The sequence below is a fragment of the Cherax quadricarinatus genome, chromosome 98, assembly GCF_038502225.1.
Source record: "Cherax quadricarinatus isolate ZL_2023a chromosome 98, ASM3850222v1, whole genome shotgun sequence".
Taxonomy (NCBI): Eukaryota; Metazoa; Arthropoda; class Malacostraca; order Decapoda; family Parastacidae; genus Cherax; species Cherax quadricarinatus.
This window is the reverse complement of record NC_091389.1, coordinates 8,820,369-8,838,234: the sequence shown is the minus strand read 5'-3', so window position 1 is coordinate 8,838,234 and position 17,866 is coordinate 8,820,369. Positions and strand designations below refer to the sequence as shown.

The 17,866-nt window shown below is 42.9% G+C and overlaps 1 protein-coding gene across 13 annotated transcripts in view; it reads right to left on the bottom strand.

The window, feature by feature from the left end:
* LOC128702468 (tigger transposable element-derived protein 1) overlaps window positions 1-17,866 on the bottom strand; it is a 490,624-nt gene that overhangs the window by 37,842 nt on the left and 434,916 nt on the right. For 9 of the 13 annotated variants that reach the window (XR_011394765.1, XM_070105323.1, XM_070105324.1 and 6 more), the window contains exons 4-6: window positions 7,713-7,861; window positions 6,602-6,665; window positions 3,275-3,423 (exon numbers count right to left, since the gene is read on the bottom strand). Coding sequence is in view for 11 of the 13 variants with exons in the window: in XM_070105323.1 (XP_069961424.1) it covers window positions 3,275-3,423; window positions 6,602-6,665; window positions 7,713-7,861 (362 nt within the window). In the remaining 2 variants the exon portion in view is untranslated. The remainder of the gene's footprint in view (window positions 1-3,274; window positions 3,424-6,601; window positions 6,666-7,712; window positions 7,862-17,866) is intronic. The other 4 variants (XR_011394766.1, XM_070105325.1, XM_070105321.1 and 1 more) reach the window with 1 other exon arrangement.

Sequence of the window (17,866 nt, the reverse complement as noted above, 5' to 3'; positions counted from 1 at the left end):
AGGTCAATGCAAAGGCTCCACACTGTGTTGGATGCAGATCCAGATATGAGCGTCATTCAATACTGGAAGAAATTCACCATTGCTGACTGCCTCTCAATAGTGCATGATAGTGTCAAGGATTTGCACCCTCAGACAGTGAAGGGTTGTTGGAAGGCTTTGTGGCCAGAGTGTGTGTGTGACTTTGTTGGATTTGGTGCTCAGGACGAGGTTAACAAAGCCGTGAGGAAGACTGTGGAGTTAGCAAGGCTAGTTGGTGGTGTAGGGTTTGAGGACATGCAGGAGGGTGAGGTGAGAGAACTGGTTGAAGAACATGCACTGGGCCTAAATGATGAAGAATTGTTGGAGATTGTGCAGGCAGAGAATGAGGATGAAGATGAGGAGAGTGTTGTTGAGGCGGATCAACCTCAAGCCCTGACCCTTGAAAAAGTAGGGCAAGCGATGAGAATGACAGCTCAGCTCAAGCAATTTTTTTAATACACAGACCCATCGATGTTGAGGGCTTTGAATTTGATGAATGACATTGATAGGAGCATAATTCCCTACAAAACTCTGTTTGTAGATATGAAGAGGAAACGGTCTCAGTTACCCATCACAATGTTCTTCACAAAGAAGCCTGCCACTACCCTTACCACCTCACCTGACCCTCAACCTGTGGCAGAATCTGACTCCGTTACTGACTCTGACACTAGCGATGTCGGCAGTGACGCTGGCAGCAAAGAGTTAGACTCCACACACTAGACTCATCATGCCATGCAGTTACACTCCATATAATCACCTTCATTCAACTGTCATCAGTAACTGCATGGCTAATTATCATCACCATCATCATCGTCATTGTCATCATCATCACAAGTCATCAGAGTTCATCTGCCTAACCTCACGATTGGTGAGTGTTTTGTTTGTTCATTATTTGTTATTAAACCATAACGTGTATATGCAATACTTTACGATGTTTTCGTATGTTTTATGATTGATAGTGGTTCAACAGGTTAAAGAAGCAGTATTGTTAGGCTAAGTAAATGCTATTATTATATTTCCCCATAACATATTTGCGTACCAAACATTCGCGAATTTTCAACATTTGCGAGGTTCTTGATACCCTAGCCCTCATGAATGTGGAGGGCCACTTGTACTGGCAGAGTATCTGAAGCTAGCGTGTAACTCGGATTCTGGTTCGCAACTTAGAGCAAAAAATCGACTGAGCAACGGCTCGTAACTCAGAAAACTCATAAGTTGGGGCACTCTTAAGTCAAGTTACCACTGTACAGTGGACCCCCGCATAGCGACCTTAATCCGTGCAAGAGGGCTGGCTGTTATGCGAAATGTTCGGTATGCGAATGAATTTTCCCCATAAGAAATAATGGAAATCAAATTAATCCGTGCAAGACACCCAAAAGTATGAAAAAAAAAATTTTACCACATGAAATATACATTTTCCTACACACAAAGAGAAGGATACATGCACAATAGTAGAGTAGTACATGCACAGTATATATTGTGCATGTACTACTCTACTAAATGAAGAATAAATGACACTTACCTTTATTGAAGATGCAGCAATGACTGATGAGACACTGTGTCCTGGGAGTGCCTTTTCCTCCTGAGTACTGTAGGTCCTGTTTGGTATTTTCTTCCAGAACAGGCCTTATCACACTGTGTATGCCACTACGATTCTTAAATCTCTCAAACCAACCTTTGCTGGCTCTAAATTCACCAATATGAGCACTAGTTCCAGGCATTTTCCCTGTTCACCTGGGTGTTAGTCGACTGGTGTGGGTTGCATCCTGGGAGACAAGATTAAGGACCCCAATGGAAATAAGTTAGTCTTCGATGACACTGACTTTTTTGGGTTATCCTGGGTGGCAAATCCTCTGGGGTTAATTGTTTCTTGGTATTCTCAATAAGCCACACCAACAACGGTGGTACAGCAGCAGCAGCAGCTGACGGTGGTACAGCAGCAACAGACGATGCTACAGCAGCAACAGACGATGCTACAGCAGCAGCAGACGATGCTACAGCAGCAACTGACGATGTTACAGCAGCAGCAGACGATGCTACAGCAGCAGCAGACGATGCTACAGCAGCAGCAGACGATGCTACAGCAGCAGCAGACGATGCTACAGCAGCAGCAGACGGTACTACAGCAGCAGCAGCAGCTGACGGTGGTACAGCAGCAGCAGCTGACAGTGCAGCAGCAGCTGACAGTGCAGCAGCAGCTGACGGTGGTACAGCAGCAGCAGCAGCAGCAGCTGTACCACCAATAGTAGCGATGGTTGATTGGGGTTTATTATACAACCTGGCCAGCTCGGAGACACGCACTCCACTTTCATACTTATCAATGATCTTTTTCTTCATCTCCATAGTAATTCTCACCCTTATTGCTGTAGGGTTGGCACTAGAAGCTTTCTTGGGGCCCATGGTCACTTATTTTCCAGAAAAAAATCACCAAAAACACTGTAATAATACGAAATGTTCCGATTGTATGCTTGGATGTTACCGCGGAGGCTGGCTGGTAAACAATGCCACCAGCGGAACATGTGAGCGTGGCTCAGGCCGCACATTGGACGCGTCTCGGACGAAGGGCGGTGAGCGGGTTTTTGGGCGGTATGCGAGGCAAAATTTTTGCGATCAAAGCGTCCGGTATGCGGATTGTACGGTATGCGATGCGTCCGGTATGCGGGGGTCCACTGTATTATATTTCCCTACATCATATCTGCGCACCAAACATTCATGAATTTTCAAGATTCATGATCCCCTAACTCTTGTGAATGTGGAGGGCCTCCTGTATTATACTATTATTATTATTATTATTATTATTACATTATATTATTATAAATGCTTTGCATATCTATGGACTTTCTGCATGCACAACTATGAATCAGCCATCTCTGTACAAACACTGTATTATGTGGGTGTATGTCTATGACTTTGACAGAGGAATGAGTCTTCAATACTTCTTGACATGAATGACTGAAATAGGCTTAGAAAAAAAGAGAATCAAGCCTCTGCTAATTCTTACACTGGATGACCTACACCGGTCTGCGGGGGGAGTTGACTGGTATACTCCAGGTATACACGCCTCTAAACCAGGCTTCCCTGGGAGGGTCTTCAGGGTCTTGATGTCTAAGGTTCCCTGGGAGGGTCTTCAGGGTCTTGATGCAGGTAAGAAGCCTTTCCCCTGCATCAAGACCCCCTTCCCCCTCAAGTACAAGTGAGAGACGTTAAAAAACAGAGATCTAGAAAACGAAGAAAGAAATCATTGGCAACTTCTCACCTGGCTGTAATTGGTCGTTTCCCTGGAAATATCTGTCGAGGTGTCATCAAGACGATGCACGTTAGTCACTACATCTTTCCTGTCCTCATTGTCACCACACATCTTATAACAGTCACCATTATCCACCCAATCTTCCATCTTTATTGGTTCTGTGGGAGAAATTATAAGTTGCCTATTTTTAATGAGAAAATGGGAAGTATTTAACTGAAAACAGATAATGGTATTACTATAGAAAACAGAGGTAGTTATTACAGTGCCAGACTGAGGAAGTGACCACCTTCAGTTAAGAATGAGCGACTGAACATCTTCAACCAAAACTGAGAGACTGACCAAGTTCACAATATGCAAAACAACCACTATGAAAAAATGTGAACTTCTAAGGACTTTTGTGATTTCTCACATTATTAACCCTTAAACTGTCCAAACGTAGACCTACGTTCACGTGCGTAGCGCTCCGACCTTGATTTTCCCAATTTGAAAGCATATAAAAAAAAAACGTAGATCTACGTTCGGAGCCTGCCGCATGTCAACATATATCTACGTGTGGACAGTTTAAGGGTTAAGGACCTGTGAAAATAATAGAACAACAGAAGGCTTATAAGGCTGAGATATCACTTCACATACGGCCTTCTATTCTTCTATTATTTTTACAGGTCCTTCATAGACAAATAACCCGCATATAGGAGTGAGGAGCTTACGACGATGCTTCAGTCATTGCGACTTCGTAAATATACGGTACAAGTGAGACCGAAACATTGTCATAAGCTCCTCTCTCCTATACAGTGGTCCTCTGCTTTTCGTAGTTCCCGGCAATCGTAAATTTCGCCAATCATAGGGGTATTTTCGTATAAACATGGACTCGCTTTTCATAGGTTGACTCGCGAGTCGTAGTTCATCCGGGACGCGTACCCACGGTGTGAGCCGGGGCGGCAGCCAGTCTGGCATTGTTTACCAGTGAGCGAAGGTCCCCTCACGTGCTCCAGCGAAATATTTCATAATATTCCATTTATTTTAGTGCTTGCCAGTACTAAATAAGCTACCATGGCTCCAAAGAAAGCTCCTAGTGCCAAGCCTGTGGTAAAGAAGGTGAGAAATATGATTGAATTTAAGAAAACCATCATTGAACAATATGAAAGTGATACAAGTGTGGCCAAACTGTCCAGGATGTATAAGAAACCCTACACAACCTTATGTTCCACAGTGGCCAAGAAAAAGGAAATAAAGGACACTGTTGTTGCAAAGGGAGTAACTATGCTGACAAAAATGAGATCACCAGTACTGGAAGAGGTTGAGAAGTTATTATTGGTGTGGATAAATGAGAAACAATTAGCAGGAGATACTCTTATGACTTCGATTATTTGTGAAAAGGCTAGGCAGTTGCATGAAGATTTGGTAAAGAAATTGCTTGCAAATAGTGGTGATGTGGGTGAATTTAAGGCCAGCAAAGGCTGGTTTGAGAGATTTAAGAACCGTACTGGCATACATGGTGGCATGGTGAGGCTGCCAGTTCGGACCACAAGGCGGCTGAAAAATATGTGCATGAATTCCAGGAGTACATAGAGGCTGAAGGACTGAAACCTGAACAAGTGTTCAATTGTGATGAAACAGGCCTCTTTTGGAAGAAAATGCCAAAGAGGACCTTCATTACACAAGAGGAAAAGGCAATGCCAGGACACAAGCCTATGAAAGACAGGCTGACGCTAATGTTCTGTGCTAATGCTAGTGGGGATTTCAAAGTGAAGCCATTACTAGTGTACCATTCTGAAAATCCCAGAGTGTTCAGGAAAAACAATGTTATGAAGAGTAAATTGTGTGTGTTTTGGAAATCTAATAGTAAGGCATGGGTCACGAGGGAAATTTTTGTAGAGTGGTTCAATGAAGTGTTTGGCCCTAGTGTGAAGGAGTATCTCCTGGAAAAGAAATTGGATCTCAAGTGCCTGCTAGTAATGGACAATGCACCTGCTCATCCTCCAAACTTGGATGACCTAATTTTCGAGGAGTTTGGGTTCATCACAGTAAAGTTCTTGCCCCCGAATACCACTCCTCTCCTCCAGCCCATGAACCAGCAGGTCATTGCAAACTTTAAAAAACTCTACACAAAAGCAATGTTTCACAGGTGCTTGACTGTGACCACAGACACTCACTTGACCCTAAGGGAATTTTGGAGAGAACACTTCAGCATCCTCCTTGCATAACCCTTATAGGTATGGCTTGGGAGGGAGTGACTACCAGGACTTTGAACTCTGCTTGGAGAAAACTGTGTCCAGATTGTGTCGACAAGAGGGATTTTGAAGGGTTTGGGACTGACCCTAATGAGCCTATGTCTGTTGTAAAATCAATTGTGGCACTGGGGAGTTCCATGGGGTTGGATGTGAGTTTGGAGGATGTGGAAGAATTGGTGGAAGACCACAATGAAGAGCTCACCACTGAGGAGCTGCAAGAGCTTCAGCAGGAAGAGCAACACATCGCAGCTCAGAATCTTGCTGCAGAGGAGGAGGAAGAGAGATGGAAGAAGGTGCCTTCTTCAGAAATTAAAGAGAATTTTACTATGTGGGGTAAGATGGAAAGCTTTATGGAGAAACATCACCCTAACAAGGTTGTTGCAAGCCAGGTTGGCAACATGTACAGTGACAAAGTCTTGGGCCATTTTAAGGAAGTGTTAAAGAGATGCCAGAAACAGAGCTCTCTCCACAGTTATTTTGCTAGACAGGACTCCAGTGACTCTCAATGTGGTCCTAGTGGCATTAAGAAACAGAGAAGAGAAGCAACCCCAGAAAAGCAATTGGTACCTGAGGTGTTGCTGGAAGGGGATTCCCCTTCCAAACTATAAACAATCCACTCTCTCTCCTCCTCCAGTCTCCCATACACTAAGAAGAATCACCAATAAAGGTAAGTGTTATGCTGTTAATGTTTCATTCATCATTTACCATTGTATTGTTTATGTACTACATCTATATTTCATGTAAAAATTTTTTTTTGTTTTAATACTTCTGGGTGTCAGGAACGGATTAATTGTATTTACATTATTTCTTATGGGGAAAATTGATTCGTAAATCGTAAATTTTGTTTATAGTAACGGCTCCAGGAACAGATTAATTACGAAAAACGAGGGACCACTGTATATGGGTAATTTGCGTATTGTTCCGCTCATTGTACCTTTCTGTTCTTTAAGGTCCTTGATAATGTGAGAAATCATGAAAGTGCTTGAAAGTTCACTATTTTTTCACAGCGATTATTTTGCATATTGATATATTATTGAATTTAAGAAGTTAATAAAACTTACTATAATTTATTACTCTACAGTATTTAAAATGTAATAAAACTTACCATCTTTCACCTCAATCAAGTCATCATCAACGTCGGTGTTTGTGTCATCGCGCACGTCAACGTCCTGAAACCATTATGCAGCGAAAATTAGAAAGTTTTGTTCTCGTATTCATGTATATGTGCATTGGCATATATGTAAGTAAATGACACTTAGGTACTCCTCGACTTACTATGCTCGACTTACGATATTTCGACTTTACTGTGGTGCAAAAGCAATTACTTTCGAAATGAGACTTAAGATAATAACCCAGCATGAAGGCAGCAAGTCCCATTTATGTACTTTTCAATACTTGTATTTAATTACAGTACAGGTCTCTCTCAACATTCGCATTTTCAACTTTCACGGGCTTCACACATTCATGAATTCCCAGCTGCCAAATCATACTTGAGTTTCCCACCAATCGCGCGTCCCTACTACCCTCCCTCCAACCCCTGCAACTGGCAGCCAGCCCGCCCGCCCGCCACTCATTCACTCATTCTCCAGCCACTGCTCACGTCAGTCTCTGTTGTTTGTGTGTCCTATTGTGTTTGTGTGGTGGTGAAAGTATGGTCCCCAAGTGAGCAGCAACCGCTGTTGATGAGCCAACCCCTAAGTGCTCAAGGAAAGCCATGAACCTGGAGCAGAACGTGAAATTGCTAGACAAGTGTAGGACAGGTAATTTGAGCAGTTTTGCCATTGGAAAATTATTTAGTGTAAATGAAAGCACAGTGCGCTCTATCAAGAAAAATGAGGCGAAGATAAGGGCGGCACTAGCATCTACTGCTCCTCCCTCAGCCAAGCAAGTGTCACAAGTAAGAAACAATGCGATGTCTAAGCTTTCCTGGGAGGGTCTTCAGGGTCTTGATGTCTAAGGTTCCCTGGGAGGGTCTTCAGGGTCTTGATGTCTAAGCTTTCCTGGGAGGGTCTTCAAGGTCTTGATGTCTAAGGTTCCCTGGGAGGGGCTTCAGGGTCTTGATGTCTAAACTTCCCTGGGAGGGTCTTCAGGGTCTTGATGCAGGTAAGAAGCCTTTCCCCTGCATCAAGACCCCCTTCCCCCTCAAGTGCAAGATGAGAGACGTTAAAAAACAGAGATCTAGAAAACGAAGAAAGAAATCTTTGGCAACTTCTCACCTGGCTGTAATTGGTCGTTTCCCTGGAAATATCTGTCGAGGTGTCATCAAGACGATGCAAGTTAGTCACTACATCTTTCCTGTCCTCATTGTCACCACACATCTTATAACAGTCACCATTATCCACCCAATCTTCCATCTTTATTTGTTCTGTGGGAGAAATTAAAAGTTGCCTATTTTTAATGAGAAAATGGGAAGTAATTAACTGAAAACAGATAATGGTATTACTATAGAAAACAGAGGTAGTTATTACAGTGCCAGACTGAGGAAGTGACCACCTTCAGTTAAGAATGAGCGACTGAACATCTTCAACCAAAACTGAGACACTGACCATGTTCAATCAAGAATAAAAGACTATTCACCTACTATCAGAGCTGAGGGACTGACCACCCCAAAACTGCTTCTGTTGAATCTAGCTCTGGTTATCTTCCACTGAGGAAGGGCAACTAAAAAACAAGAGGAAAAACATTCACACACATTCATTCAATTAGTCTTGTCAAAACTGCACTGACGTGACTGTTCAGATGTCCCTCCAAAATGCATCATCCTCACCCATCCTTCGGAGTTGTCCATCCTTTGGAGTGCAGGCACTTTGGAGGAAACTCTGAAGGATGGACGAAGATGATGTCAGACTCTAGACCGGCTAACTGGCTTCCCTGAATCCCTTCATACACCGGCCTGGTGGTTAATGCTCTCGCTTCACACGGTGAGGGCCTGGGTTCGATTCCCAGCCAGAGTAGAAACATTGGACGTGTTTCTTTCCACCTGTTGTCTATGTTCCCCATCAGTAAAATGGGTACCTGGGTGTTAGTCGACTGGTGTGTGTCGCATCCTGGGACACTGACCTAAGGAGGCCTGGTCACAGACCGGGCCGCAGGGGCATTGACCCCCGGAACTCTCTCCAGATAAACTCCAGATAAACTCACCTCAGAGTCGAACACAGACCCTCCCAGCACTGTGGGAGAGTCAAAATACCATGTAAGGTTAGTTTAGGTAAGATTCATAGGAAACAAGACAAGTGTTTCCTGATGATGGTCTTAGTCATATGATGACCCACAGCTGGAGCTTTTGGTCATCTGACTGAGGACTTCCACTATACCATGTAAACTAACATACTTCCTTACCATAAAATATGAGGTTCAAATCCCCAACTCTTCTCATAGCCTTCCGAAGATTTATCCTCAATTTACAACAGAAACCCACTAAATATAGCTTATCAAGTTAGATTAACCTGCATGCATTAGGCCCTCCTAATCTACTTAATTCCTCCTCTCTGTATTTCAACTTGAAAGTACATCATATGATGTACTTTCTTCAAGACTGAGGGACTCAACACATCGATTTCTGGCTGAGGGACTGATTACCTCAAACTCCTCCTCTATTTCTATTGTTCTTCTTTGTACTGGACTGATAAAGCCACTATGTGGTGAAACATTTGCACAAGTGTCTGATTCTTGTTTTAATATGCAATAAGATCACAGGAAACAGGCGATATCACAATATGCAAAACAACCACTTTGAAAAAATGTGAACTTCTAAGCACTTTTGTGATTTCTCACATTATTAACCCTTAAACTGTCCAAACGTAGATCTACGTTCACGTGCGTAGCGCTCCGACCTTCATTTTCCCAATTTGAAAGCATATAAAAAAAAAAACGTAGATCTACGTTCGGAGCCTGCCGCATGTCAACGTATATCTACGTGTGGACAGTTTAAGGGTTAAGGACCTGTGAAAATAATAGAACAACAGAAGGCTTATAAGGCTGAGATATCACTTCACATACGGCCTTCTACTGTTCTATTATTTTTACAGGTCCTTCATAGACAAATAACCCGCATATAGGAGAAGAGGAGCTTACGACGATGCTTCAGTCAATGTGACTTTGTAAATATATGGTACAAGTGGGACCGAAACATTGTCATAAGCTCCTCTCTCCTATTTATGGGTAATTTGCGTATTGTTCCAGTCATTGTACCTTTCTGTTCTTTAAGGTCCTTGATAATGTGAGAAATCATGAAAGTGCTTGGAAGTTCACTATTTTTTCACAGCGATTATTTTGCATATTGATATATTATTGAATTTAAGAAGTTAATAAAACTTACTATAATTTATTACTCTACAGTATTTAAAATGTAATAAAACTTACCATCTTTCACCTCAATCAATTCATCATCAACATCGGTGTTTGTGTCATCGCGCACGTCAACGTCCTGAAACCATTATGCAGCGAAAATTAGAAAGTTTTGTTCTCGTATTCATGTATATGTGCATTGGCATATATGTAAGTAAATGACACTTAGGTACTCCTCGACTTACTATGCTCGACTTACGATATTTCGACTTTACTGTGGTGCAAAAGCAATTACTTTCGAAATGAGACTTAAGATAATAACCCAGCATGAAGGCAGCAAGTCCCATTTATGTACTTTTCAATACTTGTATTTAATTACAGTAATTATTTGTTCATATAGGTAGTAGGTTGGTAGACAGCAACCACCCAGGGAAGTACTACCGTCCTGCCAGATGACTGTGAAACAAAAACCTGTAACTGTTTTGCATGATGGTAGGATTTGCTGGTTTCTTTTTCTGTCTCATAAACACGCTAGATAACAGGGATATCTTGCTACTCCTACTTACACTTTGGTCACACTTCACAGACACGCACATGCATATATATATATACATACATCTAGGTTTTTCTCCTTTTTCTAAATAGCTCTTGTTCTTTTTTATTTCTTCTATTGTCCATGGGGAAGTGGAAAAGAATCTTTCCTCCGTAAGCCATGCGTGTCGTATGAGGCGACTAAAATGCCGGGAGCAATGGGCTAGTAACCCCTTCTCCTGTATACAATTACTAAAAAAGAGAAGAAGAAAAACTTTATAAAACTGGGTTGCTTAAATGTGCGTGGATGTAGTGCGGATGACAAGAAACAGATGATTGCTGATGTTATGAATGAAAAGAAGTTGGATGTCCTGGCCCTAAGCGAAACAAAGCTGAAGGGGGTAGGAGAGTTTCAGTGGGGGGAAATAAATGGGATTAAATCTGGAGTATCTGAGAGAGTTAGAGCAAAGGAAGGGGTAGCAGTAATGTTAAATGATCAGTTATGGAAGGAGAAAAGAGAATATGAATGTGTAAATTCAAGAATTATGTGGATCAAAGTAAAGGTTGGATGCGAGAAGTGGGTCATAATAAGCGTGTATGCACCTGGAGAAGAGAGGAATGCAGAGGAGAGAGAGAGATTTTGGGAGATGTTAAGTGAATGTATAGGAGCCTTTGAACCAAGTGAGAGAGTAATTGTGGTAGGGGACTTGAATGCTAAAGTAGGAGAAACTTTTAGAGAGGGTGTGGTAGGTAAGTTTGGGGTGCCAGGTGTAAATGATAATGGGAGCCCTTTGATTGAACTTTGTATAGAAAGGGGTTTAGTTATAGGTAATACATATTTTAAGAAAAAGAGGATAAATAAGTATACACGATATGATGTAGGGCGAAATGACAGTAGTTTGTTGGATTATGTATTGGTAGATAAAAGACTGTTGAGTAGACTTCAGGATGTACATGTTTATAGAGGGGCCACAGATATATCAGATCACTTTCTAGTTGTAGCTACACTGAGAGTAAAAGGTAGATGGGATACAAGGAGAATAGAAGCATCAGGGAAGAGAGAGGTGAAGGTTTATAAACTAAAAGAGGAGGCAGTTAGGGTAAGATATAAACAGCTATTGGAGGATAGATGGGCTAATGAGAGCATAGGCAATGGGGTCGAAGAGGTATGGGGTAGGTTTAAAAATGTAGTGTTAAGAGTGTTCAGCAGAAGTTTGTGGTTACAGGAAAGTGGGTGCAGGAGGGAAGAGGAGCGATTGGTGGAATGATGATGTAAAGAGAGTAGTAAGGGAGAAAAAGTTAGCATATGAGAAGTTTTTACAAAGTAGAAGTGATGCAAGGAGGGAAGAGTATATGGAGAAAAAGAGAGAAGTTAAGAGAGTGGTGAAGCAATGTAAAAAGAGAGCAAATGAGAGAGTGGGTGAGATGTTATCAACAAATTTTGTTGAAAATAAGAAAAAGTTTTGGAGTGAGATTAACAAGTTAAGAAAGCCTAGAGAACAAATGGATTTGTCAGTTAAAAATAGGAGAGGAGAGTTATTAAATGGAGAGTTAGAGGTATTGGGAAGATGGAGGGAATATTTTGAGGAATTGTTAAATGTTGATGAAGATAGGGAAGCTGTGATTTCGTGTATAGGGCAAGGAGGAATAACATCTTGTAGGAGTGAGGAAGAGCCAGTTGTGAGTGTGGGGGAAGTTCGTGAGGCAGTAGGTAAAATGAAAGGGGGTAAGGCAGCCGGGATTGATGGGATAAAGATAGAAATGTTAAAAGCAGGTGGGGATATAGTTTTGGAGTGGTTGGTGCAATTATTTAATAAATGTATGGAAGAGGGTAAGGTACCTAGGGATTGGCAGAGAGCATGCATAGTTCCTTTGTATAAAGGCAAAGGGGATAAAAGAGAGTGCAAAAATTATAGGGGGATAAGTCTGTTGAGTGTACCTGGTAAAGTGTATGGTAGAGTTATAATTGAAAGAATTAAGAGTAAGACGGAGAATAGGATAGCAGATGAACAAGGAGGCTTTAGGAAAGGTAGGGGGTGTGTGGACCAGGTGTTTACAGTGAAACATATAAGTGAACAGTATTTAGATAAGGCTAAAGAGGTCTTTGTGGCATTTATGGATTTGGAAAAGGCGTATGACAGGGTGGATAGGGGGGCAATGTGGCAGATGTTGCAAGTGTATGGTGTAGGAGGTAGGTTACTGAAAGCAGTGAAGAGTTTTTACGAGGATAGTGAGGCTCAAGTTAGAGTATGTAGGAAAGAGGGAAATTTTTTCCCAGTAAAAGTAGGCCTTAGACAGGGATGTGTGATGTCACCGTGGTTGTTTAATATATTTATAGATGGGGTTGTAAGAGAAGTAAATGCGAGGGTCTTGGCAAGAGGCGTGGAGTTAAAAGATAAAGAATCACACACAAAGTGGGAGTTGTCACAGCTGCTCTTTGCTGATGACACTGTGCTCTTGGGAGATTCTGAAGAGAAGTTGCAGAGATTGGTGGATGAATTTGGTAGGGTGTGCAAAAGAAGAAAATTAAAGGTGAATACAGGAAAGAGTAAGGTTATGAGGATAACAAAAAGATTAGGTGATGAAAGATTGAATATCAGATTGGAGGGAGAGAGTATGGAGGAGGTGAACGTATTCAGATATTTGGGAGTGGACGTGTCAGCGGATGGGTCTATGAAAGATGAGGTGAATCATAGAATTGATGAGGGAAAAAGAGTGAGTGGTGCACTTAGGAGTCTGTGGAGACAAAGAACTTTGTCCTTGGAGGCAAAGAGGGGAATGTATGAGAGTATAGTTTTACCAACGCTCTTGTATGGGTGTGAAGCGTGGGTGATGAATGTTGCAGCGAGGAGAAGGCTGGAGGCAGTGGAGATGTCATGTCTGAGGGCAATGTGTGGTGTGAATATAATGCAGAGAATTCGTAGTTTGGAAGTTAGGAGGAGGTGCGGGATTACCAAAACTGTTGTCCAGAGGGCTGAGGAAGGGTTGTTGAGGTGGTTCGGACATGTAGAGAGAATGGAGCGAAACAGAATGACTTCAAGAGTGTATCAGTCTGTAGTGGAAGGAAGGCGGGGTAGGGGTCGGCCTAGGAAGGGTTGGAGAGAGGGGGTAAAGGAGGTTTTGTGTGCGAGGGGCTTGGACTTCCAGCAGGCATGCGTGAGCGTGTTTGATAGGAGTGAATGGAGACAAATGGTTTTTAATACTTGACGTGCTGTTGGAGTGTGAGCAAAGTAACATTTATGAAGGGATTCAGGGAAACCGGCAGGCCGGACTTGAGTCCTGGAGATGGGAAGTACAGTGCCTGCACTCTGAAGGAGGGGTGTTAATGTTGCAGTTTAAAAACTGTAGTGTAAAGCACCCTTCTGGCAAGACAGTGAGGGAGTGAATGATGGTGAAAGTTTTTCTTTTTCGGGCCACCCTGCCTTGGTGGGAATCGGCCGGTGTGATAATAAAAAAAAAATATTTGTTCATGTATTATTTAGTGACAGTAGTCATTTATTTAGCATATTCATAATCAACTTACGATACATATTTTAAACTTACGATATTTTTGACTTACAATATTCTCGACTTACAATGGGTTTGTCGGAACATAACCCCATCGTGAGTCGAGGACCACCTGTAATATGCACTGACAGTTCTCAAATATAAAATATTTGTCACTACTCACCATAGGCTGTCCAGTTTTCATACTGTTTTGGGATTTTATAGGTCTATCAGTCTTGCATTTGAAGTGAATGTCAAATTTGTCTGATGATTCACAGTGGGCAAACTTCGAAGCTTTCTCTCTCTCTGGTCTGGAGCGTGACACACCTTCAAGTATGTAATATTGGTAAAAAACATATTCTTTGAAACAAATGATAATATTCTTGACTATGTTAAGAGTACACTAAGTTATTAACATGACTCACGAAATCGTAATGACACGATTGCAAACAAACCATACCACTGGCGGGGATAGAACCCGGTCTGGAGTTTTGAGACTCTCCGATCGCGGGTTCTATCCCCGCACGTGGTATGGTTTATATTATTCTTAGCAAAGTCAAGAGTAGTCAACTATCTTAGTATGTTATTTACAGCTAGAGCAGAAGTAGTGAAGAAGTATATCCAAGATTAAAGATCTTATGGAATGGTCTTCATAGTAGGTATTAACCCTTAAACTGTCCAAGCAGATCTACGTTCACATGCATTTTACACGTTTTCAAATGTAAAACAAAAAAAGATCTACGTTTTTTACATACACTACTTTCAAATGTTGAAAAAACGAAGATCTACGTTTGGACAGTTTAAGGGATATGAAATAAGATAAATTTTTTTTGGAGTTTTTAACCCCGGAGGGTTAGCCACCCAGGATAACCCAAGAGCAGTGTGTCATCAAGAACTGTCTGTCTTATTTCCATTGTGGTCCTCAATCTTGCCAAAAGGAGCAGCGGCGACTCATGTATAGGAACTGCGGAGCTGCCGCACTCCCTATTTTCACTCTATATTATCGATATTCAATACGAGTCATTTATTCTTTAATTCACCCTTTATACTTATATATTATATAATCCTTAGGCTTAATGGCAGTAGCCATCCCCTAGTACATGAAAAAATTACAAAAATCCTTTTATGGAACTGTGCGTAAGTATTACACAAGCGTCAAACAATTCTCCGAACCCAGAGAAGGTCCGAACCTCTCCAGGGATGTACCCCTCAAGGAAGGTTCCTTGATGTTGGTGAGGGGCTCTTGATTTACGGAATTGGATCTGTGCTCCAGTTCCCCGAATTAAGCCTGAATGCCTTCCACATCCCCCCCCAGGCGGTGTATAATCCTCTGGGTTTAGCGCTTCCCCCTCGATTATAATAATAATAATAAATCCAGGGATGTACATAATCTGTGTAACGATTACAAGCGTACATGGACGAGGCATCTAGAGGTCTCGCAATGCGTATTTCGGAACGCCGATACGCAGGCAGGACCGACGGTTCAATGAACACCCGCGTTCAAAGCCAAAATTTCCACAACCATTTAATCAACTATAGAAATATTATAATTATTATAATCATGGGGAAGCGCTAAACCCGTAGGATTATACAGCGCCTGAGGGGGGATGGGAGGTATTCAGGGAACTGGAGCACAGATCCAATTCCCTGGATCAAGAGTCCCTCACCAGCATCAAGGAACCTTGAGGGAGAAATACGGATAAAATTATCCGTATATCTAACAATTTCAACCGGAACGACGGCGGAACACCGAGACCGAACGAGGCCGCTGTCTGGGCGAAACGTTCCAAAATAAACATGGGTCCAAATTATCAATATTTTATATATTATATTAAGGTTGGGGAGCGCTAAACCCGTAGGATTAAGGTTGTCAAGAGACTAAAGAAGTCAATTATTTTCGCTGTAAGACGCTATTAACGTCATTATAATTATCACCTACAAGCCCACGGTAAACCCGTACGGGCTACCCAGCGCCGACAAAAGTGATAAAAAACACCTTCAATATATAAGACAACAACACCTGCCAAGACTCGTCAGTTTTCACACTAATATCTCCACTAAAACACCTGAAAAAGTCTCCAAAATACTTGTGGCTTCTCCAGACTTATTTTTGGATGACGTCTCCATCTCCCCCGTCCAAAAAGACGCCAAAAACGGCCAAAAAAACAGGAAAATAACGGCCACTGGGACCCCGTGCGACACCACACTGTTGTTTGTAGGACCACTGACAATGACGCCGTAACGAACCCGACCTTTCAGTGTCCGAACCGACCTTCCAGTGTCCGAACCCGGCCTTCCATTGTCCGAACCCGGCCTTCCAGTATCCGAACCCGGCCTTCCAGCGTCCAAACCCGGCCTTCTAGTGTCCGGACCCGACCTTCCAGTGTCCGAACCCGACCTTCCAGTGTCCGAACCCGACCTTCCAGTGTCCGAACCAGACCTTCCAGTGTCCGAACCCGGCCTTCCAGTGTCCGAACCCGGCCTTCCAGTATCTAAACTCGGCCTTCCAGCGTCCAAACCCGGCCTTCTAGTGTCCGAACCCGGGCTTCCAGTGTGAAAACCCGGCCTTCCAGTGTCCAAACCCGGCCTTCCATTGTCCGAACCCGGCCTTCCAGTGTCCAAACCCGGCCTTCTAGTGTCTGAACCCGGCCTTCCAATGTCCAAACCCGACCTTCCAGTGTCTAAACCCGACCTCCCAGTGTCCAAACCCGACCTTCCAGTGTCCAAACCCGGCCTTCCAGTGTCCGAACCCGGCCTTCCAGTGTCCAAACCCGACCTTCCAGTGTCCAAATCCGGCCTTCCAAAGTCCGAACTCGACCTTCCAGTGTCTGAACCCGACGATCCAGTCCAGAAAAGAAACCTCAACCAAAGTCTTCCCTTCCAGTATCTGGGAAAGAAACCTCAACCATAGTCTTCCCTTCCAGTATCTGGGAAAAAAACCTCAACCATAGTCTTCCCTTCCAGTGTCTGGGGAAGAAACCTCAGCCATAGTCTTCCCTTCCAGTGTCTGGGAAAGAAACCTCAACCATAGTCTTCCCTTCCAGTATCTGGGAAAGAAACCTCAACCATAGTCTTCCCTTCCAGTATCTGGGAAAGAAACCTCAACCATAGTCTTCCCTTCCAGTATCTGGGAAAGAAACCTCAACCATAGTCTTCCCTTCCAGTGTCTGGGAAAGAGACCTCAACCATAGTCTTCCCTTCCAGTGTCTGGGAAAGAAACCTCAACCATAGTCTTCCCTTCCAGTGTCTGGGAAAGAAACCTCAACCATAGTCTTCCCTTCCAGTATCTGGGAAAGAAACCTCAACCATAGTCTTCCCCTCTAGTGTCTGGGAAAGAAACCTCAACCATAGTCTTCCCTTCCAGTGTCTGGGATAGAAACCTCAACCATAGTCTTCCCTTCCAGTGTCTGGGAAAGAAACCTCAACCATAGTCTTCCCTTCCAGTGTCTGGGAAAGAAACCTCAACCAAAGTCTTCCCTTTCAGTGTCCAGGATAGAAACCTCAACTGAAGTCTTCCCTTTCAGTGTCCAGAACTGAAACCTCAACCAAAGTCTTCCCTTCCAGTGCCTGGGAAAGAAACCTCAACCAAACTGGAAGAGAAACCATACCACGGGCTTTAACCCGGGGGTAGAGAGTAGTGAAACTCCAGACCGACACGTTATCAATCGTTTGAACTGGCATCACATATGCTGTACTGTCCTCAAGACTGATGGAGTAAATACATCAATTCCAGGCTGAGGGACTAATTACCTAAAGCACCTCCCCTCCTTACACCATTCATCTTTGTACTGGACTGATGAAGCCAGTGTGTCGCAAAACAGTTCCTCAGTAAAGATTCCTATAAGTTGTATAAGTGTATCATTTTTCAGTTTGTCAGTTTTCTATATTATTTATGACAATAATCTTTATTTATACCAGTACAATAGGACCCCTGTATAGAAGGTCCTTCCATGGATACTAGAACCATGGATAATAGCAAACCCTATATACAGTAGGACCCCAGTATCCAAGGACCTGCCATGGATACCAAAACTGTGGATAAGAACATAAGAAAGAAGGAACACTG